This window comes from Oryctolagus cuniculus, chromosome 20 (assembly GCF_964237555.1).
Source record: "Oryctolagus cuniculus chromosome 20, mOryCun1.1, whole genome shotgun sequence".
Taxonomy (NCBI): Eukaryota; Metazoa; Chordata; class Mammalia; order Lagomorpha; family Leporidae; genus Oryctolagus; species Oryctolagus cuniculus.
In genome coordinates this window covers 15021129-15045074 of record NC_091451.1, presented here as the reverse complement: position 1 = coordinate 15045074, position 23946 = coordinate 15021129, and the positions used below count along the sequence as shown (strand labels likewise).

At 46.8% G+C, this 23946-nt stretch overlaps 1 protein-coding gene across 4 annotated transcripts in view; it reads left to right on the top strand.

Moving 5' to 3' along the window:
• The first annotated feature begins 423 nt into the window (after nucleotides 1-423).
• DCAF5 (DDB1 and CUL4 associated factor 5) overlaps nucleotides 424-23946 on the top strand; it is a 106849-nt gene continuing 83326 nt past the window's right edge. Inside the window, exon 1 of one of the 4 annotated variants that reach the window (XM_008271825.4) lies at nucleotides 424-849. In XM_008271825.4, the coding sequence (XP_008270047.1) occupies nucleotides 636-849 (214 nt within the window). In that variant the 5' untranslated portion in view covers nucleotides 424-635. The remainder of the gene's footprint in view (nucleotides 850-23946) is intronic. The other 3 variants (XM_051826322.2, XM_070065145.1, XM_008271824.4) reach the window with 3 other exon arrangements.

The window sequence follows — 23946 nt, the reverse complement described above, 5'->3', positions numbered from 1 at the left end:
CTCCACCCCCGTCCGCCCGGGCGCCGGGCCCGCAGGCAGCTCCTCACCCGCCGGCCGCGTGAGGGAGGGGAGCGGGCCCCGCAGCCCGGCGGCCACTCTGATTGTTACGCGCGAGCAACTTCCCGGAGCGCGGGGGCTGCGGGTGCCGCGGGGCCTCCGCCCAGCGCCACTCAGGTCCCGGCGCGGGAAGCAGCTGCGAAGGGACAGGCACAGCCGCCGCCCGCGGTCTCCAAGCAGCCGCCCGCGTTCTTCCGGCCGGCCCTCCGCCGCGGGGGCGGGACCGCCGCCCGCCGCCCGCCGCCCGCCGCCCGCGTTCTCCGGGTCCCCGCCGCCGGCGCCAGGGCCGCGCAGCGCACAAGCGCGACCGCAGCTGAGGATCAGCTGCTGGAGGAGGCGGGGAAGCGGAGGGAGGAGCTTCGGCGGGAAGGGGAGGGAGGCAGGCCGGCGGCTGTGAGGAAGCCGCGAACGCCACCGAGTGTAGTCTGCACACCTCGCTCGGGCTGCCATGGCTGGTTAAAGAACCATCCGGATCGCAGCGCGGGGGGAGGGCCGGGCGGGGGGAGAGCGGCGGCCGCGCGGGAGGCCGAGGGAGGGGCGGCGGCGCGAGCGGCGGCGGCGGCGGCGGCGGTTCCAGCATGAAGAGGAGAGCTGGCCTGGGGGGCAGCATGAGGTCAGTGGTGGGCTTCTTGTCCCAGCGGGGCTTGCATGGGGACCCCCTGCTCACTCAGGACTTTCAGAGGAGACGCCTGCGGGGCTGCAGAAACCTCTACAAGAAGGACCTCCTGGGCCACTTCGGCTGTGTCAATGCCATTGAATTCTCCAACAATGGAGGCCAGTGGCTGGTCTCAGGTAAATCAACCCCCTTCCCCTCCCCGCGCCTCCCGGCCCCCTCCCAACCTTCCCCCCTCCGCCCTCCCTCGCCACCCCCCTCCTGCCCTCCGCCCCCAGCCCCTCCCTTGTCAACCCCCACCCCTTCTGCGGTGGGGAGGTTTGGTGTCAAATTAAGACCATTGCAGGGGGAGGGCGGGCGGGCGGGAGGGGAAGGAGAGGATGTCTTCTATAAAAAAAGACCTAAAATGGTTGACAGGTCCCTAATTCGCTGCATCCCAAGTGCAAAGTGCTCTCTCCCGAGCCCTGCCCCCGAAAGTGTGGGTCGGGGAGGGGGCGAGGTTACCGCTCCACAAAGTTTGATGGCAAACTCTTCCTCCGCGTACTCGGAAAGGTGTGGAGGACACATTTTTGGGATCCGGAGCGGGAGGAGGCCGAGGCACGCCTGAGGCAAGCGCGGAGCTGGAGTCTCCGCCGCCGGTGTCAGGGAGAAGGGGGCTGCGGGGCCGGGCGGTGACAGGGCCGGACGCCGAGCGGCCGGGGGGCTGCGACCCCGGGGCTGGCGGGGTCGGCGGAGGGGAGGGAGGGGGCCGGCCGGCGGGTCGCTGGCTAGCCGCCCCCCTCGGCGCTGTTAGGGGCCCAGCTCCTTCCGTACTGGTGTGGCCTCTTCCGCGTCTTGTTTTTATTTTGGGTTCGGGAGTGGCGAGGGCTTGGAGGCTGGCGTCTGCCAGCGTGAACTTGAATGCGCAACTTGCGAGGCAGGGGGTAGGTGGGCGACCCCCGGGGGACTTCGTGGCTGGAGCTCGGCGCCCGCACCCGTTTCCCCTGCGGCTGCCGTTGCAGGTGGTCTCCGCGTCTCCCCCCTCCCGCCCAGCCGGGTCTGCTTGCCCCCGGGCTTCCCCTCCGGTGTGGGGAAAGTGGCGAAATCGAGGCCGGGGCTCCGGCCGGGCGGTGTAGGCCTCGCTCTCCCGGGGCTCCTAGCGACAGGCCGCTGAATCGATAGCCTATTGCTCCCGGGGAGGCCCCGGCCGGGCGGCGGCGACAGCTGCCCCGGGGGAGGTGCTCCTGCTGCGGGGGGGAGCGCTCGGCGCCGGCCCCCTGCTCCCTGGGGTCGCGGACCTGAGGCAAAGGGCAGGGGCGGCGGCTCCCCGAAACCCGGCCCGGGGGCGGAGGGCGAAGGCGGGTGGTCTGGCGTTCCCGCTCGCGGTGTGGCCTCCTCGGTCCCTCCCCCCAAATTGGGAGGGCTGGAGCGGGGGAGCCCGGGGCTGGACGTGGCGCCTGGCTTCACCCAGGTCGGCCCTCGGATGGCTTTCTAATTTGCGTCAGTGGGCAGCTGGCCAGAAACTTCTGGGATCATGGCATAGCATCCGTCTTCTTGGCGAGTTACAGTCGGAAGTGACACGGGGTGTACGGTCCAGTTTGGGGGTAGCAGAGACAGGCTCTGTGTGATCATTTCGTGATAAAGCTCCCGGGGTTTCTTCAGAACTGACCTGAGGGATTCCACCCTGGGCCGTTTTCTCTTCGGTTAGGTAGATTTTGGCCCTAGAAGGTCATCATTCCCTGGAGGGAATACCCGGCTTCAAGGCGGATCCCAAACAAAAGCTTCCTCCCCCGCGGTGCCACCGCAGGAAGTTTTTTATCCAATGAATTTCAAGGGCAGAAGTGGGAGAAGACCTCTTTAAAGAGTTCGCAGTTTTTCCCCTTAATACTTCTTGTGTACTCAGAATACTCCTGACTTCCTCCCGGAAGGATGGATTCCAAGAGAGGTGTTCCCAGACACAGGTAAAACCCACTGTTGGGAGGCAGGGAATGTGAGGGCCCCTACAGACAGCGGAACATCGTAAATAACCTACACATCGCCCAGTTTCACACACTTTAAAAACAGCTTTATTGAGATAAGATTTCCGTACCATAGGACTCGCCTCCTTAAAGTGAATACATGTTTGGAAAGCACTTAAAAAGCTCCCTCCACTCTCTACCAGTTACTGCTTCCTTGTGCAGGACCTACCCCATACCTTCAGTCAACTCCATTTTCCCTTGGTCTGGGTCGGTGGTCGGTTTCCTTGTGGAGAGGAGGGTCCTTCCCACAGGGCCGGTTCTGGCCAGCCTCCTCCCCTCCCAGGCCTGAGTTGCCCATCTCCATCAGTACTTCCTGGGTTTCAGCCTTTTTTGCCCCTTGCTCCTCCTCCCTGCCCCCACACTCCCAGTTCAGTTCTTCCTGTTTCCTTTTTATCTACTCCTGGCCTTGTTCTGAGCTCTCCAGGTTGGCTCACACAGACCTACTTGTTCTGGTTCCCTTCGCACTGAGTTTTGGGTAGAAGCCTTCCATTGTGAGTACAGCCTGCGTTAAGGGAAAGTTCCTCCTGTTTGCTTCAGATAAGGAAGCCTGCTTTGGGAGTCATAATACACCTTAACTTGTTAAGGTTAATTAATTTTTTTCTGGGAAATCCTTCAATAATCTTATCTGTCATTGTCCCTCATTAGCATTACATCTGAGGGAGGGGCACATTCGTGTTTTGAGGCTAATGCTGTCTGTCCTTAATAATTCACAGTAATCTCCTCAGACTCTGGCATGGTGGTGAGATTCCTTCCAGGCATTTGGTGTTGTTTTTGTGTCTTGTCTGGATTGGTTAAAGCCCTCAGAGAGCGGTGATTTAAATGATAGATTGTTCATAGTTTATTCATTACTTTCATTTCATAATTGTTCGGGCAGGCTCACATTTCTTGTAACTGACACATACCATTTGATAAAATTAACTTAGACCCAGGGTGCAAGTAATATTTCCATAACTCCTATGGCTGTATTACTTTAACCTTTTTCCAGAGCGCAGCGAGCCAGTCCATGTTAAGGGTAAACCAGAGAAAATCAGGCAGGAGAAAAGGCACTCTGCTGAGATTATGACAGCAACAAGTGGGACAAAGGTTGCTTGCCATTTTAAACCACTGAAATATTTTTACCTGAAAGGCGCTTTCCTTAGGCCTCACTGTGTTGTACAAGTGTGACCTTAGTCAAGTTAGGAAGCCTCGTGGGTTCTTGAGGAGCGCGTTGGGAATCTCACTGCCCACCTGAAGGGCTGTTGTGAGAAGTGCTTTAGGGAAAGTATAGGTTGGGTGCTGAACAGAGTAGGAGGCCTCTCTGAGAAAATGCTGACTTTGTGGTTTTCTTTCCCTTTTGTACATCCGACACCTGGTGTCATTAATAGCTGACATTTGTTCCTGCAGTTTGGGGAATGGGCTGTGCCAGTTGGGAAGAGGAGGCTCACTGGGTGTGGAAGGCCCGGGTACAGGGCCTTGACTTCACTGGAGCTGGAGGCTGCACCAGTCACAGGCTGTAGAATTTGGGTAAATCTCATCATTCATCTGTGAAATGAGCAGAACAGATTGCCCGACTTGCCTAACAGGGTGGCTGATGAGATGGTGTATGTGAGAGTGCTTTATAAACCACGTGGCTCTGAGTGGTCATTACATACAAGGAGCAGCCCAGGCTTAGTGATGATGGACTTATTGAAGGATATTCCAGTGTGTGACTCCTCCGGGGTAAAGAGAAGCGGCACTGGCTGTTGAAGTGCTGTTTGTGAGAGACCCTAACAGCAGCAAGAAGCCTATGTTACTGCACGCGTTTCTGGATTGTCTGGGTTTACCGTGGAGGTCTTTGGTTGCATCTAGTACTTTATATTATCTTCACCACCTCCTCTTCTACTTTCCCTTTTCCCTTGAATGGGGTCCTTTCTGTGTGTGCTATTTTCTTTGGGAAGAAGGTGAACATCTCTATGGGATCTGACTGGAAGACCAATCACAGCATGGTTCTCTGTGTATCTGCCTTGGATTATAACTCTGCCTTTAGCTTGTAAAGGGTTTGTGCAACCAGAATCTTAGCAGTAAACAACAGGAAAGATTCAGCTCTTTGGAGATGAGAGTTGCTATAATATTATTTGTCCTGAATTGAGATTTAAAGTATTGGACCCTTCGAACTGGCCGACTGGCAGCTTATAAGTATGAAGTTTTGAATTACAGAAAGATTATCATCTCTTTTTTGTGCCTATGACTAAATATAGGGAAAAAAACCCTGATTATATTTTCAAAGAGTTAATTAAGTAGGTGCTGTACAATGGGGAGAGGCATTTAAATGCTTGGTCATGATATTTGTATTTGGGGGATTAACTGTTCAGCTTATTTCTGTTCCACTTGGACTTCTGACCTTATTGATCATTAGGAGGGTCCATAGTTACAGAGAGGGAGATTATGGGTATGAACCCTGGAGTCAGACAGCCAGAGCTTGTCCCATCAGCTACTCAATAACTGACTTACCTTTGACAAATCACTTACCCTTTCTCTCTGTCTCTTTTTTTTAAAGACTTATTTGTTTATTTTAAAGAGTTACAGAGAGGGAGTGGCAGAGGCAGAGAAAGTCTTCCATCCAGTGGTTCATTCCCCAAATGGTCACATGGCCAGGGCTGGGACAGGCCAAAGCCTGGAGCCAGGAGCTTCTTCTGTGTCTCCTACGTGGTTGCAGGGTCCCAAGGACTGCAGCTGGGACTCCAGCTGGTGCCATATGGGAAACCGGCTTGCTGAAGGCTGTGGCTCTACCCACTATACCACCGTGTTGGCTGACTCTCAGCCTCTTTTTTTTTTTTTTTTTTTTTTAATTAATTTATATGAAAGGCAGAGTTACAGAGAGGCAGAGACAGAGAGCGCGAGAGATCTTCCATATGTTGATTCACTCCCCAGTTGGCCACAGTGGCTGGAGTGGTTCCGATCCGAAGCCAGGAGCCAGGAGCTTCCTTCAGGTCTCCCATGCAGGTGCAAGGGCCCAAGGACCTGAGCCGTCCTCCACTGCTTTCCCCAGCCATAGCAGAGAGCTGGATCGGAAGTGGAGCAGCTGGGACTGGTGCCCATATGGAATGCTGGCACTGCAGGTGGTGGTCCCACTCACCATGCCACAGGGCCGGCCCAGCGTTTCTGTCTGAGGACAGTAATACCTCACCGAGTTGTATTGAGGACTAAGTGAAATAGCACTTGGAAGGGTCTTAGCACAGGGCCTGGCTCAGCCTGTAGCTCTGGTTGCTGCTGCTGCTATAACCGTAATTGTTGTGTCACCGAACGTCAGGATAAACTTTTGGAGCTTGAGACCTTCAACATACAACATTTATTGTCTGTGGCACAGTACAATGGTGACAATCAAGAAGGTGAGCTGTAACATCAACCACAGTATTGTCATCATAGCATATTTTTAAGCATCAAGTAATAGCAATGATTATAACTATGCTTAATTTGTTAGTGGTCAGTTCCTGTTGCCTGGTCATTACTTACACCACATTTTACAGATTCAGTTTTTTGTAAATGAAATTAGTCTATAAGCACATTATCTACAGGTAAGGTGTTTGGCTTTAGCCAGTTAAAGTTTGACTTTATTAAAACTATTTAGATGGATTTCTTGGTGCAGTGGTTATCACATGAAATGTGGCCAGTGGTAAGGCAGATTTCTGTGACAAATTTTCTCAAAATACACATTTTGTCAAGGTGATCAGGGAATTGACTCCTGAATTTTTTTCCGGGATTTAAAAATAAGAAAGTACTGATAATCTGTTGCTGGGAAGGCACTAACGTTTATTCTTTGGTTTGTTAGTTCAACTAATAGTTGGGTGTATACTATTTATAAGTCAACAGCTATGAGAAGAATAGGGGTGATGAATCAGACATAAGTTATACTCCCAAGAAACTGACATTTTGGGAGTATTTGGTCTCACATGTAACAATGCCTGGTCCTTTAAAATTTTTTCTTTATGCTTTATGACACTTTAATAGACATTTGATTTTTTTCTGGTTTGCAGTATTTATTTATTTATTTAAAAGATTTATTTATTTATTGGAAAGGCAGAGTTACAGAGAGGCACAGGCAGAGAAAGGTCTTCCATCCACTGGTTCACTCCCCAGATGGTCACAACGGCCTGAGCTGCGCCGATCTGAAGCCAGGAGCCAGGAGTATAAGAGGTCTGTGGGTAAAGAAAGGAGGCCCATAGAGATGGTTTTGGGGGATTATGATAAATTATGGGGATTATGCCAGAAGGATAAAGTAGTGTGGATATTTATAGGTGTACATTATTTGTCCCACTTGTTCTTTAGTTAGCTAATTGATACCCATCAAAGTTTGGCAGATTTAGAATTATGCTGAAGTTTGTCACTTCTGCTTTAAAATAATCTAGTGAGGTTTAACTGATGGCCATCAGTCGCATCAGATATTGTTAACCCATCAAAAAGTTGTCTTGTGTTCATCAGTGGATTTGATTATAAAGTATGATTGGAATGATTTAGATCAGGGAGACTTTATTGACCAGTAAAACTTGGCTCAAATGGATACTGCCCTTGATATTCTAAGTTAAGAAGTGGGTACATTTGTCTTCCCATGTTGTGAATGAGGCAAAGAGAGCATGTTTATAAGAGTAGTAGTTGGGGCTGGGCTGTGGCATAGCAGGTAAAGCTGCTGTCTGCAGTGCCAGCATCCTATATGGGTGCTGGTTCGAGTCTTGGCTGTTCCTCTTCTGACCTAGCTCTCTGCAATGGCCTGAGAAAGTAGTGGAAGGTTGCCCAAGTCCTTGGGCCCCTGCTCTCATGTGTGAGACCCAGAAGAAGCTCCTGGCTCCTGGCTTCAACTCAGGCTATTACAGCCAATTGGGGAGTGAACCAGTGGATGGAAGACTCTCTCTCTCTGCCTCTCCTCTCTTTGTGTAACTCTTTCAAATACATAAATAAATAAACCTTTTTTAAAAAATTAAGAGCAACACTTTTTTTAAAAAAGATTTATTTATTTGAAATAATTAGAGAGAGGGAGAGAGATTGATCTTCAATCTGCTGGTTCACTTACCAGATGGCTGCAAGCTAGGAGTTAAGAGCTTCATCTGTGTCTCCTTTGTGAGTGGCAGGGATCCAAGCACTTGGGTCTTCTTCCACTGCTTTTCCTAGGCCATGAGCAGGGAGCTGGATCAGAAGTGGAGCAGCTGAGATATGAACTGGTGCCCATATGGTATGGTAGTGCTGTAGGCCACAGCTTTACCTACTGTGTCACCGTGCCAGCCCCTATAAGAGGACTTTCATTGCTAATAAAACATGGTGCTTAATTTTAGTGTTTTTATTTTTTTGGTGATTTTTAAGAAAGGAGAAAATAATTGATTTTCTTATTATTTTAGTCTGAATTTAGTTACTCAAGGGTGGAATTAAAGTCTTTTACAGTTAAAGGAACTAAAACCCTAATGCAGATGAGGGTTATGTAGGTTAAGAAGGAATCAATTGTTTTAAATTTTTGCTGCCTCACATAATTTTAAAAGTATTGGTTTTTTCTTTCTAATATAATAACTGAATATTAACCTTTTAGGATTAACCCTTAGATTATTGTGAGAAGATGAAATTCCATTTCTTTTCCACACAGTACTCTGACCTTTAAAATTTTTTAAGTTTTAATAATGAGGTTGCTGTTTGCTAAAGTTTGTGTATATATGCTGAATCTTTGTATTTAAATTTGATCTTTGAAAGAGAATTTAAATTTTTAAAGTTAATATTATTTTTATACATATTAGAAAAACTAACTAATGTGAATAAAAGTTTTGATGTATTTACTATATAAGGTGAGATTAAATTTAAAAAGGTAATTTGAAGATTTTTTTATTTTTTTTGAAAGAGAGAGAGGTATCCATTTGCAGTTTCACTCTCCAGATAGGCGCAACTGCCAGGGCTGGCCAGGCGTCGGGAACTCCATCCAGGTCTCAGATGGTTGGCAGGGGCTGAAGTACTTGGGCCATCTTCCACTGCTTCCCCAGGCACATTAACAGGAAGCTGGGTTGGAAGTAAGGCATCTGGGACTCGAACCAGTGCTCATATGGGGTGCTGGCGTCCCCCTAAAAAGGCAATTTAAAGAAAAATAATGGTAACGGTATTGTGCGGATGTGGCAGGAAATCAGGACTGATGGAAGCTGGGGGGCTATTGCATTAGGTAGCCCTTTGATATCTTCTTTCTTCCTCATGGAATCTGAGGGTGGAAGGATCTTCATTTTATGGAAAAGAGAACAGAGACCTTAAAAGGTGGCTTGCCCAGAGCTGCCTGCTTAGCCTGTGGCAGTCAAGGGTACTAAGTAGGGCTCGTTGCTCCCAGTCCAGTGCTGTTTAAAATTGCCTCTTTGTGTTTCTCTTTCTTTTTCTTTCTTAATGGGCAGGCCACCTTTTCTGGACTGCTTTTAAAGAATTGAAAGCTGAATATTAGCAATTTTTCAAAGACACGTATACCTCTAGTTGCTCCTCTTAAGTGATAAGTCGTATCTGTTTTTTGCTGTAAATAAAGTTAATGTGTTCTACTTAAGTATGTTTATTCAGTAAAAATATTTGTTGAATACACTTTATCTTTATGTGTCTCTCTTTACTCTTAATAATAACCATGAGAATTGCGCTTTCACATTTATTCAGCTTGTAGTGCATGCCAGGCCTTCTGCTGAGTGCTATGTCTGTCTGACTGTCACTTGGAACACAGTCCGTGTTCCCTGTAGTCTAGAAAGGCAAGGGGACTTGAAGACTGCTGGTTGTCATAACTGAGTGCTGAAGAATCGAGACAGGACATTGATAAATGATCATTGAGGGATCTGTGGCACAGAGACTGGCAAGGCATTTGTGGTAAATAGACGTTAGAATTCATTTTTGGTGGTGAGAAGGAAGTGAAATAGAATTCTAGGAATGAAAAAAAGATTTATATTAGCTTAGTCTTTTACCTTAGTCTTTGTAGAAAATTTGGTTCCAGTAAATGCTTCCCAAGTATTTGTTCTTTTCAGCTTTAAGAATTGTTAGTCACCACTGCCACTATGATATAAGCTTCTCAAGACTTAACTCTAATTATCTCACATCCTCTGCCAATCCCTCAAAAATCTACAGTATTCTCCAGTGCCGATTGAATTGAGTAGTAGTTTCTCCCAGTGGCTCACCCATGTTTAGCTGAGGTATTGCTGTTTATAAGAATAACTGTAACAACATAAATAGCTCATATCTGAGCATGACATTCACTTATTGGTTAATATCTGTGGTGTTTGATGGGCCAGACACGTGTACGTATATGATCACATCAAATGCTTACAAGAATATTTTCCAAGGTAGGAATAGAACTATTACCATTTATGCTTTAATACTGTTGTCTTTATATCGCATATGAGGAAACAGGCTCAGAGACAGGTGACTTGGGGAGACCTCCCGTGGTTTGTGGTGGAGCTGGGCTTCCAGGCTGAGTCTGCATTGCTCAGAGAATCTCAGCTAACTGCTCCACTGTATTTGCTTACAACATCTTCTCCTTTCATTCTCATCACTTGCTGCTATCATTCTGATACTTTGCTAATGACTTTCTCCCCCCTTTATGTGGGAATGGAGAGGGGATGGGGTTGAGGAGATGGAGCCAAGGGCTGGGTGCCGGTAAGCAGGGTCATGGTCACCACACTCACCCTCCGCACGACCTCCTTGGGTGCTAGAGATGGCCTCTCCTGGGTTTGGTCTTTGTAGTCTTCCAAAATCTTCTTCCTCACACTTTGTGTGTTCTCTCACTGCTTACATAAACCACGTTCCTCTCGTTCAACTCACATACCACAGTGTAGTTAGGAGCAGGCACACTCTGCCTACCAAGTTGATTCTGCTTATCTATTAGCCCAACTAAATGTACAGGCAAGGTATTAAGTATTTACCAGCCTGTAATTTGAGTTTGATATTTGCTGAGAGCATGCTGATTGAGTATAATTTGGCTGAAATTTGGTCAACAGAAATAGGTATCCTTCCTCATATAAATATACACGTGGAGGAAATACCTGTGCTTGGGGCATGGAGGAATAAAGCGCTTTGTGGAAGGAGGTGTGGACGTATAACTCAGGCTGAGTGCGCAGAGAGCACGGATAGAGTCATTTGGAAGCACTTTTCCCGAGACACGGTATCATAAAGGGCAGGGAGTGGGGAGGGCTCCTAGAACGGATGATAAACCCACCTAATCCTTGATATCTTGAATCACAGTGTTCTTGCAAGAAAAATTACTTCTGCACCAGCAACTTCACTTTGTTTCTGTGGAACAAAAGGGCATTTCATTTCCAGGATTGTTCACTGAGTGGATGAACAATTTGGGTGATATGTGGGTTTTGGTCCTGGACTTAGATAGATTGTTCTTCATCAGTTTTTTTTTTTAATTTAATATTTATTTTTCTTTATTTGAGAAGCAGAGAAAGAGAGGAAGGGAGGGAGGGAGGGAGAGTGAGGGAGAATGGGCGATTGAGCTCCTGTTCATTGATTCACTCCCAAAATATCCTCAATGACCAGGGCTGGGCCTAGCTGGAGCTAGGAGCTGGAAATGCAATGCAGGTCTCCCCCATGGGTGGCAAGAACCCAGTTACTTGAGCCATCACCCCCGTCCCAAGGGTCTGCATTAGCAGGAAGCTGGAGTCAGGAGCCAGAGCTGGGTGTAGAAACCATGCTCTTCATTTTGAGAAAACTGGTCTCTTAATGGCTAGACTAGATGCCCATTTCTTGGGCCGGCACTGTGGCATCAGCATCCCATAAGGGTATAGATTTGCATCTTGGCTGCTCCACTTTCAATTCATCTGGGAAAGCAGTGGAGGATGTACCAAGTCGCTGGGCCCCTGTTCCACTGGGAGACCCAGAGGAAGCTACTGGGTCCTGGCTTCGGGTTGGCCCAGGTCTGGCTGTTGTGGATTTTGGGGAGTGAACCAGTGGATGGAAGATCTCTTGCTCTCTCTCACTCTCTCTCTGTCTCCCTCTTTTTGTCTCCCTTTCTTTCTCTCGCTTGCTCGCTTGCTCTCTCTCTGTCTCTGTCTCTAACTCTGCCTTTCAAATAAATAAAAATAAATAACTAAATGAATGCCCATTCCTGCATCAGTTTTCTTTTTTGAGAGAGAGACAGAGAGAGACAGAGAGAAAGGTCTTCCTTCCGTTGGTTCACTCCCCAAATGGCTGCTATGGCCGGCACGCTGCGCTGATCTGAAGCCAGGAGCCAGGTGCTTCCTCCTGGTCTCCCATGCGGGTGCAGGGACCAAGGACTTGGGCCATCCTCCACTGCACTCCCGGGCCACAGCAGAGAGCTGTACTGGAAGAGGAGCAACCAGGACAGAACTGGCGCCCAAACTGGGACTAGAACCCGATGTGCTGGCGCCGCAGACGGAGGATTAGCCTAGAGAGCTGTGGTGCCGGCCAACATCAGTTTTCCTAAGTCAAGAATTTAGGGAAAGATTTGAGAGTAGTAGTTTGTCACTTTGGTTATCTTCATGTTCATAATTTCCTTGCCTTTGTAGTGTTTGTCAGTAACTCCTTTACTCTTTGCAGTGTTGCGTATCAGATTCTATCCTGTGCCTGTCAGGTGCAGAGCTGGTATTTGTTGGAGATCAAGTCCGTGTAGTACTGTTTTACCTCTCAGGGCCAATTTCAAGCTGGAAGTTATATTTCTTCGGACTGAGGTGTGTAGGAAGCAATAAGAGAATGGCATCTCAGGAAATGGACAGGGTTGTGATAGGTCCAGGTAGTGGAGAGGATGTAGGCAGAAAGGCTGATACCCATCCTCCCTTCTGCCTCTGCTGGGGTTCCTGCTGACTGATGATGTGAGATAAGATTTCTTTATAAGGTTCACAAGGTAACTTGAGGTTCTCTGCCTGCTGGAGTTTTTTATATATGTAGGTGATGGTATATTCTGGTATACTTGAGACTATCTAAAATTGCCCATTGATGAAATTGGAAAGTATTCCTTTCCTTCTTAAAAGAGTTTGTGGGGCCAGCATTGTGGCACTGTGGCTTATAGCCACCATTTGGGATACTGGCATCCCATATCAGATTGCCTCTTCAAATCCCTTATGCAGCTTCCTGCTAATGCCTCTGGAAAGACAGTGGAAGATGGCCCAAGTGCCTGGGTCATCCATGTGGGAGACCAAATAGAGTTAACTCCTAGTTTTGGCCTGGCCCAGCCCCAGTGGTTGTGGGCATTTGGGGAGTGAACCAGCCAATGAAAGCTCACTTTATCTCTTTTGCTCTTCCTTTCAAGTAAATAAATAAATAAATCTTTTTTTAAAAAAAAGTTTGGATGATATATAGATTTATTTATTTATTTGAAAGGTAGAGTTACAGAGATTTTCCATCTGCTGGTTCACTTGCCAAATGGCTGCAATGGCCGGAGCTGGGCCAATATGAAGTCAGGAGCCAGGAGTTCCATCTGGGTCTCCCACGTTGGCAGGGGCCCAAACACTTGGGCTACCTTCTGCTGCTTTCCCAGGCACATTAGCAGGGAGCTGGATCGCAGCTGGGGCTTGAACCGGTGCTCATATGGGATGCCTGCGCTGCATGTAGTGGCTTTGCCCGCTATGCCATAGCGCCGTCCCCTTGATAATATATTTTGTGGTCATGTACCTGTAATCATCTGATTTGTCTGGTACTCAAGTAAAACCAAAATCTTAATCTCTTAACTCCTCATAGTAACATCAAATGCCTCTGATGGAAAAGCCTTCATGCTTCCCTTCTCTCAACTTCGATATCAAAGCTGCCACCTCTGAGGTACCAGATAGAGCCAGAGAGGCAGAGTGGTTGACCGTTGTCCTCTTCTTGTCTTTTCATTAGGAAGGGGGGAGGGGGGAGGCTAAGACCGTTAAGAAAATGCCAGGTCCAGAAGTGATTAAATTACCCCTTTTCTGTATACATTCTTTTATAGTTTTGTTCTATTGTTCACTTGTTGTACTGTGTTATTTATTCACTTATTTATTTATTTGAAAGCAGAGCTGGGGCCAGTGATGTAGCCTAGCTGGTAAAGCTGCTGCCTGCAGTGCCGGCATCCCATATGGGCAACAGTTCAAGTCCCGGCTGCTCCACTTCCAATCCAGCTCTCTGCTACGGCCTGGAAAAGCAGTAGAAGATGGCCCAAGTGCTTGGGCCCCTGCACCCAGGTGGGAGACCTGGAAGAAGCCTCTGGGCCCTGGCCTTGGATTGGCGCAGCTCCAGCCGTTGCGGCTATCTGGGGAGTGAACCAGCGGATAGAAGACCTCTCTCTCTGCCTCTCCTCTCTCTGTGTAACTCTGACTTTCAAATAAATAATAAAATAAATCTAAAAAAAAAAAAGAGAGAGAGAGAGAGAGGGAGAGAGAGAGATTTTCCACCTGCTGGTTCACTACCCAAATGTCCACAATGGCCAGGGCTGGGTCAGGTCGAAGCCAGGAACCAGGAGCATCATCAGGTCTCCCACATGAATGCAGGGCCCAAGTATTTGGGCCATCTTCCACTGCTTTCCCAGGTGCACTAGCAGAGAGCTGGATCAGAAGTGGAGCAGCTGGAACCAGTGCCCTTGAGGGATGCCTGGCACTGCAGACGGCAGCAGACTCTGGGCCACGCCCCCATTGTTAATTTATAAGTTTTCCTGTGAGGGTCTAGCACTGAGGCACAGCGCGTTAATTCCATATGGGTGCCAGTTCAAATCCTGACTGCTCCACTTCCGATCCAGCTACCTGCTAATGTGCCTGGGAAAACAGTGGAGGATGGCCCTTGCTCCCATGTGGGAGACCTGGAAGAAGCTCCTGGCTTTTGGCTTCGACCTGGCCCCAGCCCTGGCCTTTGCCACATTTTGGGGATAAACCAGTAGAGGGAAGATCTTTCTGGCTCTCCTTTCTCTCTGTAATTCTGCCTTTGAAATGAATAAACAAATCTTAACAAGTCTTCCTGTGAATTGTTGCTCTAAGAGTTGGTTTTGAGGGAAGGCATTTTGAGGAATGATTCTCTATTCATTGACATTTTTCCCGCCTGAGGAGTTTTTAACCCAAAATAATAGGATAATTATGTATTACTACAGGCTTACTTTTGTGGTATGCCCATCCAACACCAGTAAATCTTGGTTCTCAAGTGTATACATGAGCACTGAGATTTCAGGAATTGTAGTTTTTTAGGTGGGTGACCTATTTCCTGTAGAATATCTTTCATGTTGTGGGATATCGTGCTTAAAGAAGTTTAAGAGATCTTGGTGTAGTTCTGATTTTACCATTCTTATGATTTTATGCTTCTGAAATTCTGCCTCTTTAGAATTACAGAATGTTATTTCTGGAAAGAGCTAATAATCATCTATTTGAAGTCTTTCATTTTTTTTTTTTTTAATTTGACAGGTAGAGTTATAGACAGTGAGAGAGAGACACACACAGAGAGAAAGGTCTTCCTTCCGTTGGTTCACTCCCCAAATGGCCACCATGGCCGGCGCTGTGCCGGAGGATTAGCCAAGTTAGCCATGGCACCGGCCCTGAAGTCTTTCATTTTATATACAGGTTGAGCATCCCTTATCCCTAGATCCAAAATCCGTGACGCTTTAAAATCAGAAACTTTTTTGAGTGCTGACATGATGCCACAAATGGAAAATTCCATGCCCGACTTCCACAATGGATCACACTGAAAGTATTTTATAAATTACCTTGAGGGTTGAGTGTTACGGTGCAGTGGCATGTAAGAGTGCCTGGTTTGAATCTCAGCTGCTCTGATTCTGATTAACTTCTGGGTAGTGTACATCCTGGGTGTTGGCTCAAGTCCCTGCCACCCACATGGGAGACCTGGATGGAGCTGCAGGCTCCTGGCTTTGGCCTGGCCCAGCCCTGGCTATTGCAGGCATTTGGAGAGTGAAATAGCAGATGGAAGATCTTTCTCTCTTTCTATATATATATCTCTATCTCTTGCTCTGCCTTTCAATAAATACATCTATTTTTTTTTTTTTTTGTAAAGATGTATTTATTTGAAAGGCGGAGTTACAGAGAGGCAGAGGTAGAGATTGAGAGAGGTCTTCCATTCCTTGGTTCACTCCCCAGATGGATACAGTGGCCGGAGCTGTACAGATCAGGAGCCAGGAGCTTCTTCCCTGTCTCCCACATGGGTGCAGGGGCCCAAGGACTTGAGCCATCTTCCACAGCTTTCCTAGGCAATAGCAGAGAGCTGAATCGGAAGTGGAGCAGTGGGGATTCAAACTGGCGCCCATGTGGGATGCCAGCACTGCAGGTGGTGCTCTACTCTCCACGCCACAGCGCCACCCCCTCAAATAAATACATCTTAAACAACAACAACAACAAAAAACAACAACCAAATATTCCAGAATCCAAAAATTTTAAAAAATGGAGTCCTAAACACTTTGGGTCCCAGGGATTTTGGATAAAAGCTACTCAACTTGTATAAGGAAACAAAGGAACAAAGAGGGATTTGCCCAGGGACTCACTGGTAAGTAGTCTAACCAGGATTAAAATCTCTGTCTTTTGAACTGTTCCTTTAACAGGGAGTCATAATAGGTTCTGCGTTTTAAAGGACTTTACTCAAATAAAAGTGTTCAACTATTTAAATGACTTGCTTTGCCCAGAACATTCTGTCTGTAGTTTCATTGTCCCTGAATCTGATTGTTTTGGTTAAATTCGTGGCGCCCATTATTTTACAGAAGAGCAAGTAGGAGGCAGACTGTCGCTCTGTCTCCAGTTTTGATCGTTAGCCTCTGAGCTACATATACTTCCTTACTTGGAAAGCCTTTGTTTTTTTCTAAGAACATTACTCAGGGTTTCTTTGTAAATCCTGACGCCTGTCAAAATCTTGGTGTATAACTTCCCCCATTCCAAATTTTCCTTCAAGTCTTCTAGTACGTAAATTCTAGTTGTGTCTCTTGTGATGTTACTTGGGGTCACGTGACTGATTAGCACTCAGAGGATTGTGGTATATCTTTTTGTATAACTGGCTTGGCCGTGTTTGATGGCCTGGTGCAGATCAGCTGCTGTAGGTTGCTGCAGCCTGTACTCTGCCTTAGACACGCTGGCAAGAAACCACTGAATTGTCGGTGTTTAAGCAGTGTTTAATTTAGTGTCAGTAAACATCTCTGTTTATACCTGCTTATGGGTAGGTGGTATAGAAGACCTGCCTAAAAGGACTGTGGAAGTACTGGGGCCTGCATTGACTTAGTCTTTTCAGAATTGCCCAAGAAGAGAAAACAAAGCAGTGTTGTAGTTGGTTGTTAATTATGCCTTTTTTTTTTTTTTAAAGATTTATTTTTTGAAAGACTAAGTTACAGAAAGGCAGAGGCAGAGGGAGAGAGAGGTCTTCCATTCGATGGTTCACTCCCCAGATGGCCGCAACGGCTGGAGCTGCGCCGATCCGGAGCTAGGAGCCAGGAGCTTCTTCTGGGTCTGCCATGTGGGTGCAGTGGCCCAAGGACTTGGGCCATCTTCCACTGCTTTCCCAGGCCACAGCAGAGAGCTGGATCGGAAGTGGAGCAGCCAGGATTCAAACTAGCACCCATAGGGGATGTTAAATTGCTGCTTGTGATGCTTGCATCCCATATGGGAATGCCGCTTTGAGTCCTGGCTGCTCCACTTCAATCCAGCTTCCTGGTAATGTTCTTGGAATGGTAGCAGAAGATTGTCCAAGTGTCTGGACCCCTGCCACCCATGTGGGAGACCCAGATGGAGTTCCTGACTCCTGACTTTGACCTGGCCCAGTTCTGGTAGTTATGACCATTTAGTGAGTGTATCAGTGGATGGAAGACTTCTCTTTTTCTCTCTCTCTGTCACTCTGCCTTTCAAATGCATAAATAAATAAATATTTATTTATTTGAAAGGCAGAGTGATAGATATCTTCCATCTACTGGTTCACTTCCCAGATAGCCACAATGGTCAGTGCTGGGCCAGGCTGAAGTCAGGAGCCAGAAGCTTCATCTGGGTCTCCCACATGGGTGGCAGGGGTCCAAACGCTTGGGCCATATTCTGTTGCTTTTCCCAGGCCATTAGCTGGTAGCTAAATTGGAAGTGAGGCAGCCAGGACACAAACTGGCGCCAGTATTGCACCAATATGGGATGCCAGTGTTGCAATCTCTTGCTTTACCTGCTACTCCACAATGCCAGGCTCTAAATCTTAACAACAATGATAGTCACAGGGATGGGTGTTGTGGTGCAGCAGGTTGATTAAACGCTTGTGACTCTCGCAGTGAAGGTTTGAGTCCTGGCTGCTCTGCTTTCCTTCTAGCTCCCTGCTGATCACCCGGGAAGGCAGGAGACGGCTCAGGTACTTGGGCCCCTGCCACCCACGTGGGAGATCTGGATGGAGTTCCAGGCTCCTGGCTTCGGCCTGGTCCTGGCCATTGTGACCATTTGGGGAGTGAATCAGCGCAAGGAAGATCTGTCTCTCTCTCTCTGTTTCTCCCTTCCTTTGTTAACCTGCCTTTCTAATAAATAAATACATCTTTTTTAAAAAGACTACATCATGACTATTGCCAAGCATTATTTTTTCAGTTCAGTCAGTATGTGATAATGGTATTACTGTAGAAGTTTCTTATCCTCGTAGCTGATTCATGGTGGCTTTACCGTGAGGCTGAATGTTTTCTGCTGTGTATGGCCATTTGGTAGTTTTCCTTTCAGCTGATTGCCGTGGGCTGATTAGGTTGCAGCTTTCTTTGTTAAAATGGTCACATTCTCCTAATACCTTCTGAGATTATTACCTAGTAACGCTGTTTGCCTTTGAGTGTGCGTCAAATCTTGGCCCCAGATTAGAGACCTTCTCTCTTAAGGAGGTAGTAAAGATGCCTGGTCACCTGTTCTCCAAAATTTTAGCAATTTCAGCCCATTGTTTTGACCTCTGTTGTATATAAGGGCTTTCACTTAACTGTCACTTAACACTTGTTTCTAAGTTGACTCCCCTGAAAACAGTATTTGGAAGGAAGCTATATTACTAAAACATATATGTCATGGTTTTTTTATGCTGCATTTTTCCCCCTAATACACTTTATTTATTTTTTAAGATTTATTTATTTGAAAAACAGTTACAGAGAGAGGTAGAGACAGAGAGGAGGTCTTCCATCTGCTGGTTCACTCCCCAATTGGCCTCAACAGGTGGAGCTGCACCGATCCAAAGCCAGGAAACTGGAGCTTCTTTGGGGTCTCCCATGCGAGTGCATGGGCCCAAGCAATTGGGCCGTCTTCTACTGCTTTCCCAGGCTGCAGTAGAGAGCTGAATCGGAATTGGAGCATCCGGGACTCAAACTGGCACCCATATGGGATGCTGACACTGCAGGTGGTGGTAGCTTTACCTGCTATGCCACAGTGCCAGTTCTGTTGCTTTTCTTTTTTTTAATGTTTCACATATTTATTATTGAACCAACCTGTTAGTGTAGGGCATAGAAATAAAGAGACAGTCACATCCCCAATTAAAATTGTCCAGCTATCCAGACAACTGTGAGGTTTTCAGCTTGATACAGTTAAGATGGTAGTGGCCTTGATACACAATAAGTATGTGTGCCGTCTCAAGCGCATTTCCTCATAGACCCAGCTTGGTTTTTCTTCAGTGTCTCGTCTTGGAGTTGGGCCTGTTTTTACCACCAGTTTTCTTTGAAATCCATTGGGAAATTAGGCAATTTTGTTTTTGATCTGGAATCTCTTGATTCTTACAGTATTGTGAAAAGACATGGTGAAGAAGAGAGGCAGGCACGGTCACCACGGGGCTTTGGTGTTCTCTGTTTCAGTTGTGGAGAACATCTGACCCTGGGCCGCTGCAGAAGGCCTGCAAAATCATTTGGTCTGGTCCTGCTGAGGCATCCGCAGCTGGGACTCAAAATTCAACAGACCTATAGCTGGTGAATTTTTAAGTTGATAATTGTGTGTGGCCTGAAATGATGTTAATAATATCCAAATGGTCCTTGGCAGAAAAAAGGTTCCCCACCACTATTCATGTAATGTATCCAAGCTAGGAGCCCAGGCAAGTCAGTAACTTCTGGCATCTTTAAAATGGCGATAATGTTTCTGGCCTAGTTACCTAATGGGAAATACGAAAGAATGATAAGAAGGGTGGTGGGTAAAGACAGGGTGTCAGCAGAAGTGAATGCTTGGGATCCCTCTCACCTCTCCTCATCTCTCCACCTCCCTGCACATGCATCCCCCCTCCTGTGGCTTAGGAAGTGCCATTAGACAGCAGCCTTACTTACCCATGGGCCAAATGCAGCCTGCCTTAAGCCTGCAAAAATCAGGTTGCTGGCTTCTCTTGAAAGATTCAGTCCTGGCAACGTTGAAACTGCATGCCTCAATGGCAGTGACGACTAGAGCTGAGTAGTGGCTTGTTCTTTTAAAAAAGGCTGCTTATTCTCCAGTCTGCCCTTAATCTGGCTTCATTGCCTGGCCCCTGTTATATTTAAGACGCTGGATTGCATTGTGGTAGAGCATGGTCTCTGCAACCAGATCACTTGAATTTGGATCCAAACTCCCACTTAGAGTAGCTATGCGTCTTCATATTCTGTAGCTTTTTTGTGGTTTCATCTGGATAATAAGGGTAACAATACCTACTTCATGGGGTTGTTAAGAGGATTAGAAGGGCCACTGCATGTAAAACCCTCAGGATAGTCCTTGGCTCAGAGTAAGTTTAGCTGGCGTTAACTATTGTTGTTTGAGTTCAAATAGTGTAATAATTAGCTAACATTTATCTAGCTCTTAATGTGTCTCAGGCAGTGGGCCAGGTTTTTTAGATCTGTCTCATTAATTCCAACAATAATACAATGAAATAGGTAGATTTTCTCAGTTTTACAAATGGGAAGACTGCAATTTAGAGAGGTTAAGTAACATGCCCAAAGGTAGTTATTTCAAGTGCTAGCAACACTGAGTGTTGAACTGTGTGCCTGTGTGCTAAGCTGGTTGAATTCTGTGCTGTGCTGCCCCATATCCACTAAGGTGGATCAAATTGCAGAGATGGCAGGCCTGGGTAGATAGATTAGTGTCTGTAAGTGATTTGAGGAGAGAAGGCGTATAAGAAAGAGCTCCCCAGGTTATATATGCTGTTAGTTCTTCAGGTGGTCACATGCCCAGTTAGTGGGGATGATCTGCAGATCATTTTGAGTGGAGTGACAGCAGAACAGCAATAATTGAGTTCCAGAGTAGGTAAATATAAAGTAACACATGAAGAAAAATAACTCGATTTGCTTCTAGAATTAGGAGAGCCCTTATTGAATATAGTTCTTACTTAGTTGATGGTTAAGAAGGCCAGCAAACAGTTGGCACCTATTAGGATGACTATATCAAAAAACCAGAAAGCAACAATGAGAATATGGAGAGATTGGAACTCTTGTGCTTTGCTGATGGGAATATAAAACAGTACAACCACTGTGGAAAACGACAGTATGGCAGTTTCTCAAAAAACTAAATAGAATTACCAATAATTTCACTGATCCAATAATTTCACTTCTGTATATGTACTCATAGTAATTGAAAGAAAGAGGCCAGCGCCATGGCTCACTAGGCTAATCTTCCGCCTTGCGGCGCCAGCACACCGGGTTCTAGTCCCGGTCGGGGTGCCGGATTCTGTCCCGGTTGCCCCTCTTCCAGGCCAGCTCTCTGCTTCCAGGCCTGGGAGTGCAGTGGAGGATGGCCCAAGTGCTTGGGCCCTGCACCCCACGGGAGACCAGGATAAGTACCTGGCTTCTGCCTTCGGATCAGCGCGGTGCGCCGGCCGCAGCGCGCTGGCCGCGGCGTCCATTGGAGGGTGAACCAATGGCAAAGGAAGACCTTTCTCTCTGTCTCTCTCTCTCTCACTGTCCACTCTGCCTGTCAAAAAAAAAATTAAAAAAAAAAAAAAAAACTTACACAGATATTTGTACTCATGTTCCAAACAGTGTTATTCACAGTAGCCAAAAGGTGGAAGCAAATCAAGTATCCATCAGTGGATGAATGCAAAAACAAAATGTCATCCTGTATATACAGTAGAATATTATTCAGCTTCTAAGAGGAGTGCAATTCTGACACATGCTATGACATAGATGAACCTTGAAGATACTGTGCTACGTGTAATAAGCCAGTCACAAGAAGACAAATATTGCATATGATTTCACTTACTTGGAGCCTATGAGGTACCTTGAGTAGTGAAATGTGGAGAAACAGATGGTGTTTATAAAGGAAGAATGGTGATTGTCAGGGTTATGGGGAATGAATACTGGGTATAGAATTTGTGTTTGGAGAGATGAAAACATGCACAACAATGTGGAAATGTTTTTAAGATTTTATTTGAGAGTTAGAGTTACAGACAGTGAGAGGGAGAGACAGAAAGGTCTTCTGTCTGCTGCTTCACTCCCCAAATGGCCATATTGGCCAGAGCTGCACAGATTTGAAGCCAGGAGCCAAGAGCTTCTTCCGGGCCTCCCACGTGGGTGCAGGGGTCCAAGGACTTGGGCCATCTTCTACTGCTACCCCAGGCCATAGCAGAGAGCTAGATTGGAAGAGGGGCAGCCAGGACTACATATGGGAATGCCAGCGCCGCAGGTAGAAGATTAACCTACTGTGCCATGGGGCCGGCTCCTTGAAAATTTTTTTAAAAATATTTTTTTAAAGCCAGTCATTAAATGGGGACAAAAATGCAAAATACTTTTCTTCCCAGTATACAAATATAAAAATCCTTAGGAATTGTGGGTGGTGTTCTGGCCTCTGGGTGTTGGTAGAATGGGTACAGCTTATTTTTAGTCTCTGGGCCCAGCCCCTTGGACCGTCAGCAAGTCAGTTTGTCTTTGTGATCCTTTTCTAGAAAAGCAGTCTGCATAATTCTTAACTCACAAATGAGGATTAAATGAGATGTGTGTGTATGAAATGAACTTCAATACAAATGTCAATGATTTCTAGACTCAGCCTGCATGTCTCAGAAGATATGTCTCACATATCTTGTTTTTATTTTTATTGATTTATTTTTAAAAGATTTATTTATTTATTTGAAAGTCAGTTATACAGAGAGAGGCAGAGAGAAAGGTCTTCCATCCACTGGTTCACTCCCCAATTGGCCACAACAGCCGGAGCTGCACTGATCCAAAGCCAGGAGCCAGGAGCATCTTCTAGGTCTCCCACGTGGGTGCAGTGGCCCAAGGACTTGGGCCATCTTCCACTGCTTTACCAGGCCAAAGCAGAGAGCTGGATCGGAAGAGGGATTAGAACTGGTACCCATATGGGATGCTGGCACTTCAGGCCAGGACATTAACCCGCTGTGCCACAGCTTCAGCCCTTATTTATTTATTTATTTATTAAGATTTTATTTGTTTACTTGAGAGTCAGAGTTGCAGAGGCAGAGAGAGAGGTCTTCTATCTGCTGTTTCACTCCCTAGATGGCTGCACCAGCAGAAGCTGTGCCAATCTGAAGCCAGGAGCCAGGAGCTTCTTGGGCCATCCTCTACTGCCTTCCCAGGTCATAGTAGAGAACTGGATTAGAAGTGGAGTAGCCAGGACATGAATTGGCGTCCATATGGGATGCTGGCACTGCAGGTGGCGTCTTTACCCTCTACGCCACAGTGCTGGCCAATTTTTTTTTTTTTTTTTTTTTTAAGATTTATTTATTTGAAAGGTAGGGAAAAAAAAAAAAAAAAAAGAAAGGTAGAGTTACAAAGAGAGAGAGATCTTCCATCTGCTGGTTCACTCCCCAGATGGCCACGACGTCCAGAGCTGGGCCTATCAGGATCCAGGAGCTTCTTCTGGGTCTCCCATGTGGGTGCTTGGGCCATCTTCAGCCGCTTTCCCAGTGCATTAGCAGGGAGCTGGATTGGAAGTGGAGCAGCCGGGACTCAAAAACTGATACCCATATGGGATGCTGGTGCTGCAGACGGCGCTTTACGTGCTACACCACAGCACCTGTCCCTGATCATATTATTTTTAATTTGACAAATTAGTGATATTTAAAAAAAAAAAACTATTTATTTGAAAGGCAAAGTTAGAGAAAGGCACAGAGAGAGAGAGAGGGAGAGAGAGAGTGATCTGCTATCTTCTGGTTCACTCCCCAAATGACTCCAGTTGGGCACCATGCCAAACCTAGGACCCTGGGAATCCATCCAAGTCTCTCACATGGGTGCAGGGCTCAAGGACTTCAGCTGTCCTCTGCTACTTTCCCAGGCATAATAGCAGGTACCTGGCTCGAAGTGGAGCATCTGGGACTCGAACCCACAGTCATGTGGGATGCTGACATTACAGGCGGCGGGCTTAACTCACTGCTCCACAATGCCAGACCTGAATTAGTGATTTTAGTGCAAAATGAAATTATCCCTTCATAATCAGAATTGCAGTAGCTATATTCTCTTGGATTCTCAGATGAGTTGAATTTAAGCAATAATTTGTGAGG